Consider the following 18,168-nt stretch of genomic DNA (forward strand, 5'->3'; position numbering starts at 1 on the left):
GAATACCAGTTGGGTAGGCCAAGGGAAGTCTCTGGCTATAAATCAGAGGATGGGAAGAGACAGAAGCTGAGGTATTCCCTCTGGTCCCTCCTTGCCTGCTCTGATGATGGCTGTGTTCTGCTACGGCCACTCCTACAGATATTGTGAAATCCTACTGGTTTTGATGTTTCTACCCCATATCATATCAGACACATTACAATATATAGTCTTCTCACAATAAGTATAATTTTGCCTATCAAGTTTCAAAAGGAGCTTGCATAAATTTAATACTTCTGCTCCTAAGACTAGATTATGCATTTGGTTCATACAACTTAAAGTTAATTGCACCTGGTGGTTGGTGGTTTAGTCACTAAGTCGTGTCTGACTCTTGAGACCCCATGTACTGTAGCCCACCAGACTCTTCTGTCCATGGGGTTTCCCAGGCAAGAATACTGGAGTGGGTAGCTATTTTCCTTTCCAGAGGATCTTCCTGATCCAGGGTTCGAACTTGGGTCTTCTGCATTGCAGGCGGATTCTTTACTGACTGAGACACCAGGGAAGCCCTACATATAACTATATCATGGTTGAACTGAGTCCCATCAAGCTAGTGGAAATATTGTTACCTAGATAAATATTCATTGATTACAATTTTAAAATTTTCTTTTTATACTGGGAAGCCAAGACATACAACAAGACAATTTTTTAGGCCCTCTGAAAGCTCACAGGCCATAGGCCTTACAGCTAGTGGACAGTTTTATCTATTCTGGCTGGAATGTCCAGACCCCTCCTGCGAGAGCTGGGTCAGTGTTGGAGTCATTCTCAGGAGCCATTGAGACAGACTAGAATGGACCCGAACCACAAGCAAAATTCTGCTCTCTCAGGGACTATTTCCTGAACGAACCCAGAGTTGGAAACCTGGAGTGGAGGGAGGAGGCTGAAGTCTACAGCTTGCCCCATGAGCTGACCCCACAAGCCTGTAGCCTGACCAGCCCTGTTCTAGCAGCCAGGCCGGATGGGTAGGATCAGACTGGCCCTCCCACAGCCTTCAACCTATTTTCTGGGCCAGGCTGGGACTTGCCATAGGCCAGATGCCAGCCCAGGCTGCACCCCAGCTTCCAGTTCAGAGGATACAGCAAGCATCAAGCCCAGGAAGGAACAGTTGGTCTCAGTCAATGCCTTCGCTGGGCTGCTGCTTGGCTGGGCCCTCCCACCCCCATCAGACCTCTAAGTGGGCACCTGGGCAGACTCCCCAAGGGGCACTGATCAGAGCTCACCAACCTGAACTACCAAGGAATGTAGGGCACGGCAACCCACTGGAGAATTTTCCAGGCAAGAATACTGGAGTGGATTAGGGTTAGGGTTACGGTTCTCCAGGGGATCTTCCCAACTCAGGAATCAAACCGGAGTCTTCTACATGGGCAGGCAGATTCTTTACTGTCTGAGCCACCAGGAAAGCCCAAAGTGAAAGTGCTAGTTGCTTAGTCATGTCCTACTCTTTACAACCCAAAGGACTCTAGCCTGCCAGGCTTCTCTGTCCATGGAATTCTCCAGGCAAGAATACTGGAGTGGGTAGCCATTCTCTTCTCCAGGGGATCTTCCCAACTCAGGAATCGAACCCAAATCTCCCATACTGCAAGCAGATTCTTTACCATCTGAGCTACTAAGCTGCTTTACATGGCTCACCTATAGGGGGATCTCAGAACTTCTCTTTATTCATCACATAACCTTGCCTATCAACCCTTGCCTTGGGGCCAGGTCAGGAAGGTGGGCAGCATGCTTTACCCAAGGTCTTCTGCGTCCCCCAGAGTCATGTGTGTAGAGTTGAACAAGGAAACTCAAACTAATGGACTTCTTCTTGTGCCTTCAACATGGAGACAGGCCAGTATAATACTTGCCAATATTCACAGAGCATTTTCTCCATGCTGCTGCTAAGTTGCTTCAGTCGTGTCTGACTCTGTGCGACCCCATAGATGGCAGCCCACCAGGCTCCCCCATCCCTGGGATTCTCCAGGCAAGAACACTGGAGTGAGTTGCCATTTCCTTCTCCAATGCCTGAAAGTGAAAAGTGAAAGTGAAGTCGCTCAGTCGTGTCCGACTCTTAGCGACCTCATGGACTACAGCCTACCAGGCTCCTCCATCCATGGGATTTTCCAGGCAAGAGTACTGGAGTGGGGTGCCATTGCCTTCTCCTTTCTCCCTGCTAGGCAGCCCTTAATGTGTATCTCGCGTGCGTGCTCAGTTGCTTCAGTCGTGTCTGACTCTTTTGAGACCCCAGGGACTATAGCCCACCAGGCTTCTCTGTCCATGGGATTCTCCTAGCAAGAATATTGGAGTGGGTTGCCGTGCCCTTCTCCAGCAGATTTTCCCACCCAGGAATCAAACCAGGGTCTCCTGCATTACAGGCAGATTCTTTACCATCTGAACTACCAAGGAAAGTTCATCCTACAGACAAGGAAATGGAGGCAGAGAGGAGTGAGATACGTTGCCCAAGATAATAAAGTTGGTAAGCCATGTGTCTGGGAGTCAACTCAGACAGGCTCATTCTGGATCCTGTTCTCTCCCTTTTAAATTATTTTTAATTGTGGCAAAACACATATAACATGAACTTTGTTATCTTAACCATTTGTAAGCATAGAGTTCAGTAGAATTAGACACACATTGCTGTGTATTCATTACCCCATCCACCTCCAGTTCATCACCCCAAACTGAGACTCTGTCCCCATCAGACAAAATTAGCTCTCGGTCCCCCGCCCCTGAGCCCCTGGCACCCAGCATTCTTCTTTCTGTCTCTGTGTATCTGACTATTCTCCATACCTTGTGTAAGTGGCTCACATAGTATGTATCTTTCTGTAATTGACTTATTTCACTTGGCGTCACATCCTCAAGGTTCATCCACGTGGTAGCAAGTGTCAGACCTAGTCTTCCCTTTTTCAAAAATTGTTTTGTATTCATAATATCTTTATGTAATTCCAGATTCAAAGGGCACCAAAGTGCTTATAAATGAAGTCTCATTCTCTGGGTTCCCTCATCCACTTTGTGGAAACAGCCAGCACCACCCACGTGCACAGACGTCCTCTGCGTATACAAGCAGTGATCTATGTGAATTGTTTTGCTGTTATTTTCTGTTTTTTACTCTGTTCTGCCTTGTTTTTGGTTTTTGTTTGCCTGTTTGTTTTTCCCCTTTGTAGCCTGCCTCAGAGATCATTTCATGATCAGTTCAGAAAAGCTTTCTCTCCTGATCTTTCAACTATACAGTAATTTACTCCATGAGTCCCCATGGTGGCTACTTCAGAACCTATGCTTGTAACAGTATTAAGGCACCTCTGAGCCTCTACCTCTCACAAACTGACAAGGACTCATTCATCAATTCATGCCACACGGATTCTTGTTTAGCAAACATTCTGTACAAGGTTAGAACAAGTAAAGAACCACAAAGTTAAAGCCCTGGGCAGCGGGCACAAAACAGAGGGCTGTAGAGGCTGAGAGCAAGAGTGACTGCTGACAGGCACCGAAGGTTCGAGAAGGCTTCCCACTGATTCCCTCCCGTATCCTATTCCTCCCAAGTCTCCTCTAGATCAGGAAATAGCCCCTGGGTACTCGGTGCCCTAGCCAGAAACCAGTCAGGCTCACCCAGATGCATCCCTCTCCCACCCATCTTAATCTATCCAGCATCAAGCCTGTCTCTGTGTCTCTCACATCCTCACCCCACTGCCATCAGCTGGTCCAAACCCACCATCCCTTTCGCTGAGCTGCTCCATCACCCCATCCCTCCCTCTCAGGGCAGTAGTCAGCGACATCTCTTCAGAAAGGAAATCAGGGACTTCCCTGGTGATCCAGTGGCTAAGAGTCTGCACTCTCAATACAGGGGACCTGAGTTTGATCCCTGGTTAGGGAACTAGATCCCTTCTCCCTCCTGCAACTAAGAGTTCACAGGCTGCAACTGAAGATCCTGAATGCTGCAACAAAGGCCTGGCTCAACCAAATAAATAAATAAAATTTTTTTAAAAAAGAAAAGGGAAATCAAACCCTGCTACTCCCTATGAACACCTTCCAGATTGTACATCCATGTTCATGGCAGCACTGGGATAATTAAAATGAGGGCACAACCCAAGAGTCCATTGATGGATGAACAGATAAGCAAAATGTGATCCAGACATAAAATGGAATCATATTCCCCTCCAAGAGGAAATAAAAACCTGCAATAAGCCACAATGGATGACCCTTGAGGATGTTCTCCTGTGTGAAATAAGCCAGTCACAAAAAGACAAATATTGCATGATTCCACTTTTATGAGGTACTCAGGCTTGTCGAAATCATAGAGACAGATAGTAGAACAGTAGTCGCCAGGGGCTGGGAGAGGTGGGGTGGGCAGTTGTCGTTTAGCAGATATAGAGTTTCAGCTTCACAAGATAAAAGGAGGTGTGGTGGTGGACACTGGTGATAGAGGCTCATCACTGTGAAGGTATTTAATACCAGTCATTTAAGAACATTTAAAGATGTCTCAGACGCTGCCCAGACGCTCTCCCCCTGCAGGTCTCACCTGCTCAAAGAAGACCACCCCATCCCCCTACAAAGCAGTCTCCCTCTCCTTTTCCACCATGGTGTCCACTTCATTCTCCCCAGTGCTTAGCACATCGTGAGTGTCTCATTTGCTTCACCATCTGCTTGTTGTCTGTCCTCCCACCAGAGTGAAGCTCCACGTTGGCCCCCGATGACCTGGGCCCGCTCAGTTTATGCTTGCTTCCCTGCCGTGGGTTAATACTGTCCTGACGGCAGATGCTGAGGTGGAGTTTGGGGTACGAGATTATTACTAGGGACCAATAACTGTGAAGGGAAGCAAGCGGAAGCTGGGCTGGGCCGCAGGGGAAGCTGGCCTGCAGGCCGTGCGGGCCTGGCAAAGGCTGGGCCAGCCAGGCGGGTGGTCCGGAGTAAGGACTACCTGCAGGAGCTGTCCAACGTGGCACCGACGTGCCCTCCTTGTTTGCACCCCAGGGAGGGTGTGACCTTGGGCTCAGCAGCTCCCTGCAGCTGGGGCAGACCCCCAGGGGCTGGATAGACCCCCAGGGACTGGCCACTGGCTGCTCCTGACCTCACTCCTCGCAGCTCGGCGGCAAGTTCATCTTGAAGGGGCTCCTGGCAGGGCTGCTCCATGTCTCTGCCAACTCCCAACTCCTAGCACAGTGCCTGGAACACAGCAGATGCTCGGCACTTAATGAATGAATGAATGAACATTTGATCGAATTCTGAAATACAGATAGGGTTTGGAGAAGACAAGGCAGATGTGTGTTCCAGGCAAGAAGCACAGCTTGTACGAAGGTAAAAAGGCATGGAGAAAAACAAGGACTATTCCCAAATCAGCATGTACTAAGACAGTTCAATTTCCATGCAGGAGTGTTGTATGAAATGAGAGAAGGTTAGCACTCCCCTTGACAAGGATCGAAGAGGCTCTCCGGCCTGACCACACGCATACGGTTAAGGCATGGCCACCAACTTCGTGGCAGCTAACCACTTTTTTCAAAGTGGGGCTCTGTAATAACCTAGAGGGGTGGGGATGGGTGAGAGGTAGGAGGGAGATCCAAGAGGGAGGGGATATATGTACACCTATGGTTAATTCATGTTGATGTATGACAGAAATCAAACCAATACTGTAAAGTATTGATCAATCAAGTAAAAATAAATTTAAAACAGAAACTTAAGTGAAAATTAAATGAAGTTTAGGATAGTGATGTGGAGACTTTATAAATTATGTAAAATTAAATTTTCTAGTAGTTTGGAGAAGACAATGGCAACCCACTCCAGTACTCTTGCCTGGAAAATCCCATGGATGGAGGAGCCTGGTAGGCTGCAATCCATGGGGTCGCTAAGAGTCGGACACAACTGAGCGACTTCACTTTCACTTTTCACTTTCATGCATTGGAGAAGGAAATGGCAACCCACTTCAGTGTTCTCGCCTGGAGAATCCCAGGGACAGAGGAGCCTGGTGGGCTGCCGTCTATGGGGTCGCACAGAGTTGGACACGACTGAAGTGACCTAGCAGCAGCAGCAGCAGCAGTTTGATAAGTAAACTGAAAAGTCCACAATTCTGTTATCGAATTTATTCTGGGAAAAAAAAGAAAAAAGATTCCACGCAGAAGAGCAGAGGAATGAGATTCAAATGGTAAGCAAGGGCCAGTGGACAAGGGCCTCATAAGTTGCACTTGAATTTTATCGCATCCGCCCAAGGCAGCTTTAAAAGTGTTTCAAGAAGGAGGAGGATACGATAAGCAGACTTTAAACAGATCATTCTAGTGGCCTTTCCCAGGATGGCCAAGGAGGAAGAGCCAGGAGGCAGAAGGTCATTTAGGAGGTGACTCTGAGTCGGGGAGGCCTGTGTTCTAAGGCACAGGCTTTGGAGAAGAAAGGAGGCTGCCACTGACATGGTGTCAGAAGGGGCCACGGTCACAGCCTGGAGCCACCAACACAGGAGCTCGGTCAATAAAGAATCAACATTCAAAGAACAAGGATGGCCAGGGAGGAAAACAGGAAAGCAGAGAGTCGTGGGAGCACAGGAGAGAGAACAATCCAAGAAGGAAATGGTGAGAGGTTAAGGCCATGAAGAGGTCAAGTGCTATGAGGCCTGAAGCGCCCATGGATTTGTCATCAGGAAGGCAGGACTCCAGACCCGGCTGGCACAGTGCGTCCTCCAACCCGACCTGGGCATTAGGTTTCTGGAGAACTTAATCTGTCAACGTGCTTCAGTCCAGGGTCTCGCCCAAGTCTGACCACAAGACACTCTGGACCGCATGACTCCAGAGGCTTGAAGTCCAGCCACTTCCTTGGAGCAGAGCCCGTTGGAGTATCAGGAAACCCCAGTCTTAGTCCTGTCACCGCCACTGGTACGGGGCCTTGGGCCTCAGTTTCTCCTGGGACGATAGGATCAGGCGGGCTCTGCTGTCTGTCCATCTGCACTGCCCAGCACTCAGGTCCGAAGGGAGAAGCAAAGGCGGCCAGCTCTCCAAAACCTATGACTCAGGCACTCTCACTGCCTCCACGTTAGACTCTGGTTCCCCTCGCCCAGGTGGCCCATTGTGTGAGCTCTGTTTCACTGGGGACAGAAACTGGGTTGAGAAACGAGAATATTTACTTTTTCCACCGAGCTGATGCCCAAGTAAACAATGTGATCCCGTAAGTGGATCCCATGCCCTGCCCTCCCCACTGCAAGAGAGTATAAGAAGGTATCCCAGTGGGCACATCACCCATGAGACCAGATCCAGAGACAGGGCCAGAGCCTCCCCCACCAGCCTCCTGCCCACCATGAAGCTCACCATCGCCATCGTCCTGGTCACCCTGACTCTCTTCTGCAGACCTGGTAAGTATCCAGAGTCCTCCACCCCAAGCCAGCCTCAGCAACTCTCCCAGCACTGCCCAGGAGAGGGGGCAGCTGTCCATGTTCTCTGTGTGGCTGCTGGGAGAGCCTGGGAATACTGACTTCCAGCCAGGAAGCTGGGTCTGGCAAACAAGCCCATCTTAGGAATTTAGGCAGAGCCCTGAGGCTGTGATGAAACATGTAAAAGACCCCATCTTCCATATCCAACAACCTCAGAAGTGCAGAGATGGAGAAGATCCCACCTAGACACAGTGACCAGCAGAACAGGAGTAACTAACAAGCTCCCCAAAGCCCAGGACTGGACAGACCCCGAGATGCCAAGAGACCTCCAGGTTTGAGGTCAACACATCACCCTGCTAGCCAAAGGGGCTGGAAGGAGCCTCATGGCTTCCAAAGAAACCCAACCCCAGGCAAGGTCTCCCATTCTGGGCAGAGAAGAATATTCTAGATAGGGTTCTTCCCTTTGGAAACTGCCAACTCAGAATGGAGATTTCTAAACATTTTTTTGTCCTCTGCAAAAAGGATTAGGAGTCTCTGAAGAGTTGCAGCTGTCATGAAGAGGAGAGTGATGGGGCAGGGGATGTGGATCCATCTTCCTCGAAGCCCCTGATCTTTTGGGAACTGGGTTACTTGGCTGCTTTTTACTCCCTATCTGTCTCTTCTACTCCTACAACAACAACAAAAAAATGTAAACACATTCCAACTCCTTCACTTTCAAAGTTCCCTAAGAAAAAGAGAGAGAAGTTTTATGACCTTGGGGAGTGGCGGGGGAGTTGGGAAACAGAGACCAAGAGGCAGCAGGAACAAGTACGGTGCAGAGATGCCTGTTTTAAAGGGGAAGTAACATCATTTGGACTGAAATGTACGTTAATTAGAAGATCTTAGCGCCAGGTGCAGCCCACCAAGACAGGGTGAAATACGTAGGTGGTGGGTCTGGGATGTGTTTGTATGTCCGTGTGTGTGCACATATAATACCGGTAATAAGCTCTAAGGTTTATCTGTGCCCATCCCTGTGCTGAATCTCGTTCACATATTATCTCTTTCCATTCTTACAACAACTCTGTGAAGTGGGGACATTATCCCCCATTTTTCAGATGAGAAAACTGAGCTACAGAAAGATAAAGTAACTTGCCTGATGACACAGTAAGTTGCAAAACAGGGATCTAAGTTCTGGAGAGGGTCTGACTTGGAGTGACCACTTTGGGTGGAACCTCGGAGTTCAGGAAAGGGAGTTTGCACACAAGGTGACGAAGTCAAGGACAGGGATTTAAGACTCAATGGGAAGACAGGGCAAACAGAGAGCTGGGCATGGTGATTCTCCCCATGATCCCGGGATTGTTGTTGTTTAGTTGCTAAGTCGTATCTGACTCTTTGCAATCCTATAGACTGTAGCCCTCAGGCTCCTCTGTCCAGGGGATTTCCCAAGCAAGAATACTAGAGTGGGTTGCCATTTCCTTCTCCAGGGGATCTTCCAGACCCAAGGATCGAACCTGCAATCTCCTGCATTGCAGGCAGATTCTTTACCACTAAGCTACCTGGGAAGCCCCATGATCCTGGGGGCAGGGACCTAAAAAGAGAGCATGAAAGGGGGCGCCCTCAGATGAAAGGAACATGGGGGTGGGACTAGGAATAGGGGCAGAGGTGTGTCTGCGGGTGGATGAGCCTACAGGCCCAGCACTCACAGCGGATGTCCCTTCCGGGCCAGGCTCGGGGGCTCACGCTTGGCGGGTACAAGTGCCTCTTCCTGCCAGAGCCTGACTTTGTCACGTGGGCTCAGACCATCACTAACCATCAGTAAGAGGCATGTTTCCGGTGAGAGCCAAAATCCTTTGTGGCTTCTCCCCAGCCCCCACACACCACACCAAAAAAAAAAAAACTCAGATCAGCAGCTTCTATTCTCAGAGCTCCGCCTGGAACTCTAAGATTAAGAGCTGGTAGCACCTTGCCCGTTGCAACCCAGGACGCGCAAGGAAGGCTCAGGCAAGCCACAAAAAGCTGGCCACAACCCAGAAGGCATCCACTTGGCGCCAAAGAGCCAATTGCTTGGAGTGTCACCCTCCAGGCTGGGGGTAAGAGGGCCACTAGCTCTTGTGGACAGGCCCAGCTGTGTGCATCTGGGTCAGGCCCCGGCAGGGAGCTGGCCAGTCTAGACACGGGCATGGATACAGGGGCTCTCTCCTCTCTGTTCTTCAGCATCCACAGAGGTCTGCCCCAGCCTTCTGTATGTCTTGGGAAACCTCATTGCCGGAACACCTTCCAGCTTTGAGGCTACCCTGGAACCTTTCAGCCCTGACGAAGACATGAAAGAGGCAACAAGTCAGCTGAAGACGCTGGTAGACACCCTCTCCCCGAAGGCCAAGGACAGCATGTTAGAGCTCCTGGTACACGGCTCCCTCCACAACTGCTGCCCGCATCCCTGGGCTGCAGTGTCATCCACTTCGGGGCATGCGTGCATGCTCAGCTGATCAGTCATGTCCAACTCTGCAACTCCATGGACTGTAGCCTGCCAGGCTCCTCTGCCCATGCAATTTTCCAAGCAAGAATACTGGTGCTCTGCTGTGCTTAGTCACTCAGTCATGTCCAACTCTTTGTGACCCCATGGGCTGTAGCCCACTAGCCTCCTCTGTCCATGGGGATTGTCCAGGCAAGAATACTAGAAGGGGTTGCCATGCCCTTCTCCAGGGGATCTTCCCAACCCAGGGATCGAACCCAGGTCTCCCGCATTGAAGGCAGATTCTTTACCATCCGAACCACCAGGGAAGCCCCAAGAATACTGGAGTGGGTAGCCTATCCCTTCTCCAGGGGATCTTCCAAACCCACAGATCAAACCCACATCTTTTTGTCTCCTGCATTGGCAGGCAGATTCTTTACCACTATGTCACCTGAGAAGTCCCTACTTTGGGGACACTTTTCTAATCCAGAAAGGAGAATCACAGTGCAAATGTCCCTGGGGAAGCAGGCACAGCCATCTTATCTTTTTTAAAGAAGCTCCTGAGGGACCCTCCTGGCAGCCCAGTGGTTAAGACTCCAAGCTTCCACTGCAAGGGGCATGGGTTCAATCCCTAGTCAGGGTGGCCAAAAAAAAAATTTAATTAAAAAAATTAAAACTAGAGAAGCTTCTGAGAAATAATCCAAGCTTAGCTCCTCCCACAAATACTGAAGCTCTTAGATGATATTAAAGTTTCTGGGTCTGGCTTTGACATTTTCATTCACTATTGTATTGGGGATTTTGTTTGTTTGTTTTAGATGAAAATAATACAAAGCCCAGAGTGTGCTTAGGATTCAGAAGCTGAAGATCTCCACCTGCCGAGGCCCCTGCCACTCCCCGGATGCTCCTTTCACTCCATCCCCACCAGCCCTGCCTGACTCCTGCAATAAAGTACAAGCAAGCATCTCATCTGTGTCCCCGCCTTTTTTATTCACCTGCTAGAATGAAAGGTGTGCCGCTTCTGGGGTAAGATTAGAGCCAAAAGAAAGGCAGTGGCCGTGGAAACGCATCCCCAAGAGTCCAGGCCTTGTCTCACTTCCAGTCCACAGATGGCCAGACCAGCTTCTAGCACATACTCCTTTCCCCGGGCAGAGAGCCAGCCTGGAACCATTCCCAGGGCCTTGCTCAAACCTGACCTACAGGGAACGGTGGGGGTGGTGGGGGTGTCGGGGGTGGGGAACGTTAGACATGGTGGCAGCTGACCTCAGGCTGACCTTCCAACCCCCATCCATTTAGTAATGAAATTCAGCGTTCTGTTTCTTCCAAGCCCTTTGGGATCCCGCTCTTGGGTTGAAAAAGAAATATTTAAAGTGATTATGCTACCCAGACATAACCGCAAACAGAGATGGAGTTTTCCAGAGAGTTCCATCTCCCAAAGATAAATGGTGGATCTTTGAAGCATTTTGACAGAGCAGTACGGTGCTCTGAGGGGCTGGCTGGCCCTGTGACAGTCTGCAAATCACAGCCAGCGCAGATGGTCTCTTCCCACCTATAGAAGGATCCGATTCCTGTAAGAAACTTCGAAAACAAAGGCTGGAGGGAGGAGCAGGTTCAATCCCTTGATTAGGGATCCAGGGTCCTTGGGGGGGACTTTGAGGACAGACAGAGTCTGGGGGGCGTCCCCAGAGAGGGTAGGTTAAGTGTTTCGCTTACTTCACATTTGCTGCATGAAATAATTCTCAAACTATTTTTTCAAGCAGAACCCCTCCTCTCGTGCATTTTCTACATCCTTTATCAGCCATCCTGATGAGGACATCCTATTTCCAGGCTGAAACTGCAGAGGCTTATGGGTCAAGCCGTCCATTCACGTCACTCTCTGTCCCCAAAAGGCTAGTGGAGAGTGGGTGGGAGGGGGTCAGGCTGGTCAGCACCTAGTGACTGCTGCCCACTGGCAATGGTGCTCTTATTTGACCCCAAAGCCCTTCTCTGACTTGCCCTTGCGCCGACCTCCCGCCATCCCTTGAGTCCGCATCCAGCCAACTTTCACTCAAAAAGCGAATCGGCCACCCCCTTCCTTCTTGCATGAAATCAATCCTCAGGTATTTACTGGCACTTGCCATGTATTCATGGTGGCCCTCGGGGCTCTGAGGAAGCCGGGAGCAGATTTCATAACCCAGCAAATACGCATGAAGCGGTTGCTCAGTGCACAACCACACTGAGACCCAAGTAGAGCAGAGTGAAGACAATGGCGGCCTCTGGTCTCAGGGAGCCGGTGACCTGATGGGGAAGATCGCCAGCCTCCCGAAAATCAACAAAGAAGCAGACAGACAGATAGGTAAACCTGTGCTAAAAGCATAAAAGAAATAAAGGGAGGGGGCTCCCCTGGTGGCTCAGTGGTAAAGAATCTGCCCGTCAATGCAGGAGACACGGGTTCAACCCCTGATCCAGAAAGATCCCACATACTGCAAGGTAACTAAGCCCACGCACCCCAACTATTGAATGCGTGCTCTGGAGCCCGGGAGCCTCAACTACCGAGCCCACGTGCCCTGGAGCCTGCACTCTGTAACAAGAGGAGCCACCACAGTGAGAATTCCAAGAACCACAGCTAGAGGCAAACCCTCGCATCAACGAAGATCCAGCACAGACAAAAATAAATACATAGGTAAAATTTGTTTGGAAAAAAGAAAAAAAAGGGAGTGACGTAAGCAAGAGTAGCGTGGACACAGGATTTCCTGGTGGTTCAGTGGTTAAGAATCTACCTTGCAAAGCAGGGGATGCAGGGTCCATCCCTGGTCAGGGAACTAAGACCTCGAAAGCTGTGGAGCAACGAAGACCTGATGCAGCCAAATAAATTAAAAAAAAAAAAAAAGAGTAGCGTGGACAGGCCAGCCCAGGAATCCCCTGGCTCAAGGTCTGAGCAGAGACAGGTGGGACTGGAGGAGATGGGGGAGGCAGCCAGAGGCAGAAGGGGAACAGGAGGACGATCAGGCAGGGGCATGGAGGGGACCAGTGTGAAAAGCCCCTTCCACAGCCTCTCCCCCACTCCAATCAAGTCAAGCTCTTCAAAGCTTCCCCACACTCTTCTCATCAACTGCAAATGCAAAATGCACCCATCACTGGTTCTCATCTCCCATCCTCCCCACTGCTCACTCCCTTTCTGCAGTCTACCCCGCTGGCCTGCAGTTCTTTTTGTTTTTTAAAAACCAAGCTGCCAAGCCTCTTCCTACCTCAGGGCCTTTGCACAGGCCACACAGCATTAACTGCTGGAAACTGTTGACAGTCGCTGTAAAAATTCACCCTAGGAACTTCCCTGGTGGTTCAGTGGCTAAAACTCTGAGTTCCCAATGCAAGTGGCCTGGGTTCCATCCTTGGTTAGGGAACTAGATAGACCCCCACATGCCACAGCTAAAAGTTTACATGCCACAGATAAAAGATTCCACATGCCATAGTAAAGACCAAGATCCCACATGCCACCACTAAGACCTGGCACAGCCAAATAAATATATTTATTAAAATAAATAAATATTTATTTATTAAAAAAAAAAAATGTAGTGCCTCCAATGCAGGGGACGCCAGTTCCATCCCTGGTCGGGAAACGAAGATCCCACATGCCCTCTGGTGCACCCCCTCAAAAGAAAAAAAAAAAAATCGCCCTACACCAAAATAGGCAAGACTAGAACTCATCCTAAACGTGAGTCCCATGTGGATATAAACACCCTCCCAACACCCCCTGTCCCGGGGCAATCGGTCCCTGACCCGGCCACACGATCCCCAGATATTGAATGAAAGTGGAGGACGCGCACAGGGAAAGCGGGAATAGAGAGGGCATCCGCAGAGGGCACGGAACGAGAGGGTTGCAGAGAGAAATCTGTTCGGATTTTTCCAAGAAGCTAAGTGGTCCCGCGGGGACGCGCCTTCCGCGCCCTCAGCAGCTGGCGCCATCATGGCCACTAGGGGGCAGTGTCTACCAAGGTGTCCAGGTCGGGGCTTCTGAGCGCTGCAGCTCCACGCAGCCTGGCTCAATCCGCGGGACACGTGATGAAACGCAGTTCCTTTCTAGGTTTAGTGTTTTGGGTTTTTTTTTTGTTTTTTGTTTTTTTGTATCAACTGTGATTGCTTTAACTTGATTTTTCAGGATTTTGTTGTGTTTTTTTTAATAAGAATTCTGAGGAAAAACGGGCAGTCATACAAAGTTGCTGCCCGCTGAACCCTGCCAGGCATGTGTCAGCTCTTCTGGAATTAGTAATAATTCCCTTCCCGAACAATTGCGAGGGCGAGTCCAGCTGAATCTAGAACGTGAGATGGTCCGGAAGGTACAGAGGAGCCCCGGGCGCTAGTGGAGCGGGTCCTCTGACCTCCGTCCACCTTTTTTAACATCTCAAGCAACCTAATAATTACTTTTATTGATTGCTTACTCCCTGGCAAGCATTTCTGCAATTTCTCATTTCTTCCTCACACAATCCAGATTCAAGGCCAGACCCCCAACCCCTGCCCTACAGTAGAGAGAAGGATCCCAAAGGCAGGAATTTCCTGAGCTATTAACTGAAATGACGCTGATGAAAAATGTCCACCTACCCCCCCAAAATATGCACCTACGTGCCTGCTTATGCAGACACACACACACACACACTCAGACTATAGCCACCCCACCCCTCCCTCACTATCTGCCACAGAGGACGGCCTGTGATTGTAAAAATTCCAGAGCAGGTCAGGGGGACTGGCAATTCCAGAAGAGATTCTTGGTAGAGGGTGGGGCCTCCTTGGGGGTGGTGAGCCTCCTGCCTCCCCTCTCCCCCACTGCTGAGTCCCTCCAGTTCCTTTGCATCCAGGTCATCTTTAACTCACATACCTTGGCCTCCAGTGAGCCATCCACCTAGGCGAGTGTTGTTCAAGCAGATAAGGATCCAGGGCCATAAAAGGTTCAGAATTTTAATTACCTGTTCAGAACTAGGGAAATATTTACCTAGGGCAAATACAGCAGGTATCTGGGGATAAAAGGAAGTCCAATTATATGGCAGGGAGAGTCTCCACCTCAGAGGGGCTGCAAATGTAGGCGATCCCAAGAATTCGAGCTGTCAGCACACAGAAATGTACATTCAGTTTTAAAAGAGCAGAATGCAAGATGAACTGATCACAGCCACAGAAAGAGCACATATCTGTGTGACTCATGTTTCGGGAAAGCAGAAAAAAATTAGAGAAATGAAAGAATGTCATGGGATTCTTTTTTGTCTTTTTTTTCTTTTCTGCCTGGCCACACTGGGGCCGTGGCTTATCTTTGAACAGACCTCAAGCTAAGAAGGATTTTTACATTTGAAGAAAGAGGATGAGGAGAAGTGCGTCCAGCCCTAGTTAGATAAATATATAATTATATGATCAGCCTTTTTCACTATGAATATGCTAAACTCTGAAATGCAAGGAGGCCAGTGTAATGAATAGAAGCTTCCTGAGTTTGAGAAGCATTATGCACAAACTGTATAAAGTGAAAATGTAATGTGCATGGAACCTTCCTGATGGTCCAGTGGCTAACACTCCACACTCCAAAGGCAGGGTACCCAGGTTCAATCCCTGGTCTGGGAACTAGATCCCACACGCCACAGCTAAAGATCGTGCATGCTGCAGCTAAGATCTCTCGCGGCCAAATAAATAAATAGGTTTTTAAAATTAAATACAGTAAAAAAAAAATCTTTTTTAATAAGAAATGTAAAATGTATCTCAATAAAGCCAAACAAGTTAAAAGCAAGAAATGTATTATTAGCACTATATTACTTTTAGCATTCATACTTTTGAAAAGCCCAGAGGAAAGACCCCATTTCCTGATCATGTTATAAACTAAACTGTGAATCTGGGAGAAATTTTTTAAAAACAAATATATTACTCCCACAACCTGCAACCAAAAGAACAATTACTATTTATTTTTTGGCCACCCCATGTGACTTGCAAGATCTTAGTTTCCAGACCAGGTATCGAACCCCTGCCCCCAGCATTGGGAGTGTGGAATCTTAATTACTGGACCACCAGAGAAATCTCAGTTAGATTTATTCTTAAAGGAAGCTGAAGAGGAGTAGTTATTACTAAACATGGCCATCGTTGCAGAATCAACATTGCAGATTAATTGCAACACTGCAGAATCCAAGGACTTGCCCTTGCCGTGTCAATATATAGCCTAAACTGATGGATCTGTAGGAAAGCTGCAGTTTTACACCCTCAACACGTGAGCGGATTGAAGTTAGCCTGGCAGGAAAATCTATAAATGATTCATGCGGCAGGAAGAGGAACCAAAACCAACCCTCATCAACTTTATCAAGATGATATGGGTAAAATAATGTCTAGTTTATGGCTAATGCAAGTAAGCTGCTTGCAGATGCCAGGGGTTTTGTGGGTAGTCATTCACCATAGGGTGGTTGTTGTTCAGAGTGGCTTCAGATAAATGATAAAGAAGACATCAATTGATGATGAAAGGGCCACACAAACAATGCCTTCTGCAGCGTGTAATTAGGGAGCGTTCCTCCCCAGGCACTTACGGAACACACCAGCGGGCACGTGGAAACAATGTGAGAATGAATCATTGAGAGTTAACCACCCAACATATTTCCATGAGCAAACCCAAATTATGAACCTTTAGTATATGCGGAAATAAATCTGAAGATAGATTCAGCTAAGCATGCACAGTTGCTAGCATCAGAATGGATCAACCAGGGCCTTGAAACTCAGACTTGTCCCCCATCAAAGGAATGGATTCCAAGCCCATGACAAGAACCTAGTTAACTCCTACAATAGCTGAAGCTGTATGTCTGCAGCACCCAAGCATCCTGAGTGTCTTCGAGGGATTCAGCTCAAAGTGTCCTTTAGAATTCCCTCTTCCGACACTGGTGACACATGTAGATACTCTGTCAGCCCTAGCACAGGTAGGAAATGCTGTCGGTCAGGGGCTCCCAGGGAGAGAGCCTGGGCCCTCTTCTCATCTCATGGGTAGTGAGGAGATGAGGACCGACCTCAGGGCACTGGGGCCAGAAGAAGGATCTCCTGACCTCTGACTTTATGCATCCATAGGTCTCTGAGTCCACCGCTTTCTCAATTTACCTTGAATGTGCCCCCTTCTCTCTACTCGGATCCCAGTACCACACCTTCGCTCTCTGCGGCCTGGGATATTGCAAATAACCTCTGAACTAGTCTCCTATGGCTGCTGTAATAAACTACCACAAACTTAATGTGTTTTTTGTTTTTTTTTTTTTTAATCCTCAAACGTATTATCTTACAGATCTGGAGGTCAGAAATTCAAAATTATTTCACTGGACTAAAACCCAAAGTGTTGGCAGGCTGTGCTCCTTCCGGAGACTCCCAGGGAAGAGTGTGTTTCCTTCCTTTTTCAGTTTCTAGAGGCCACCTTCATTCCTTGGCTTGCGGCCCCTGCTTCTATCTTCAAAGTCAGCGGTGCAGGCTCCACTCTCCCTCTGGCCTCCTCCTCTGCCTCCCTCTTCCATGTGGATGGACCCTTGTGACTGCTCTGGGCCCAGCCGGGTAATCCAGTGTGATCGCTTCATCTCAGCATCAGCTGATTAGCAACCTTAATTCCATTTGCCACCCTCCTTTCTCTTTGTCATGTAACCTAATGTATTCACAGCTTCTGTGGATGAGATCATGGCCATTTTGGGAGACCGTTATCCTACCTCCTAAATGGCCTCTAAGATGTCAATCTCATCCCTGTCCACAATATACTTCCCACGATTGCTAAAAATCAAAGAGTCATCTTCAATGCTTTTGATGACAATCCTTCTCTGCTAACAGTCCCCTACAGGATAAAGTTCAGACTCCTCGATAGCCTGGGAGGCCCTCCTGGGAGCCTGACCCTGCCTGAGCTCTGGACTCAAATCCTGCTGCTTCCCCCACCTACACCGGGTGTACAGCAGTGGACAAGGCTTGGAAATAAGCTGCCCTCCAGGTTAGGCTGGTCCATTCATAGACAATGAATGCAGTGAGCCATCTCTGGGGAATGAATTAAGAGATGGTCTCTAACTAGGAGGAAAGAATGCAGCTACACCCGACACTCCACCAGGGTGATGAGAGAGTCATCTGGGGTGTGGGACTCGAATGTGGGTGTCGTGTAGGACATGGAACTCCAACCAGATGTCCTGGGCCAAAGAGAAGGAAATGGATTGCATCGAGAGGGAGGCACGGGGGTCCTGAGTGGAGAGAAAGAGCGGTGGAAGAACGCTTAGCGGTTCTAACTGCACTCGCCTCCGGACCTTCCTGACGCTCATCTGCAGGAGACGGCATGCCTTTCGGTTAACTAGCCTCTGATTGATGAACCTGCTAACATGCTTTTTTTTTTTTGGCTGCCCATAGGCTACTCTAGTTGCTGCACACAGGCTTCTCTAGTCGTGGTGAATGGGCTCTC

The 18,168-nt window shown here is 49.0% G+C and overlaps 2 protein-coding genes and 1 non-coding gene across 4 annotated transcripts in view; all 3 read left to right on the forward strand.

Moving 5' to 3' along the window:
- The window catches only part of CSKMT (citrate synthase lysine methyltransferase), a 427,761-nt gene that overhangs the window by 225,513 nt on the left and 184,080 nt on the right, over positions 1-18,168 (forward strand). The gene's annotated exons all lie outside the window — the stretch shown is intronic.
- On the forward strand, positions 5,371-5,496 carry LOC112444974 (U6atac minor spliceosomal RNA). The gene has a single exon (XR_003033377.1). It is a non-coding gene; the product is annotated as a U6atac minor spliceosomal RNA (small nuclear RNA).
- On the forward strand, positions 7,123-10,740 carry SCGB1A1 (secretoglobin family 1A member 1). 2 transcript variants are annotated; one of them, XM_005226954.5, is made up of 3 exons: positions 7,123-7,327; positions 9,539-9,678; positions 10,592-10,740. In XM_005226954.5, the coding sequence occupies exons 1-3, from the start codon at positions 7,273-7,275 to the stop codon at positions 10,622-10,624; spliced, it is 228 nt and encodes a 75-aa protein (XP_005227011.1). In that variant the 5' UTR covers positions 7,123-7,272; the 3' UTR covers positions 10,625-10,740.

The sequence above is a fragment of the Bos taurus genome, chromosome 29 (genome assembly GCF_002263795.3).
Source record: "Bos taurus isolate L1 Dominette 01449 registration number 42190680 breed Hereford chromosome 29, ARS-UCD2.0, whole genome shotgun sequence".
NCBI lineage: Eukaryota > Metazoa > Chordata > Mammalia > Artiodactyla > Bovidae > Bos > Bos taurus.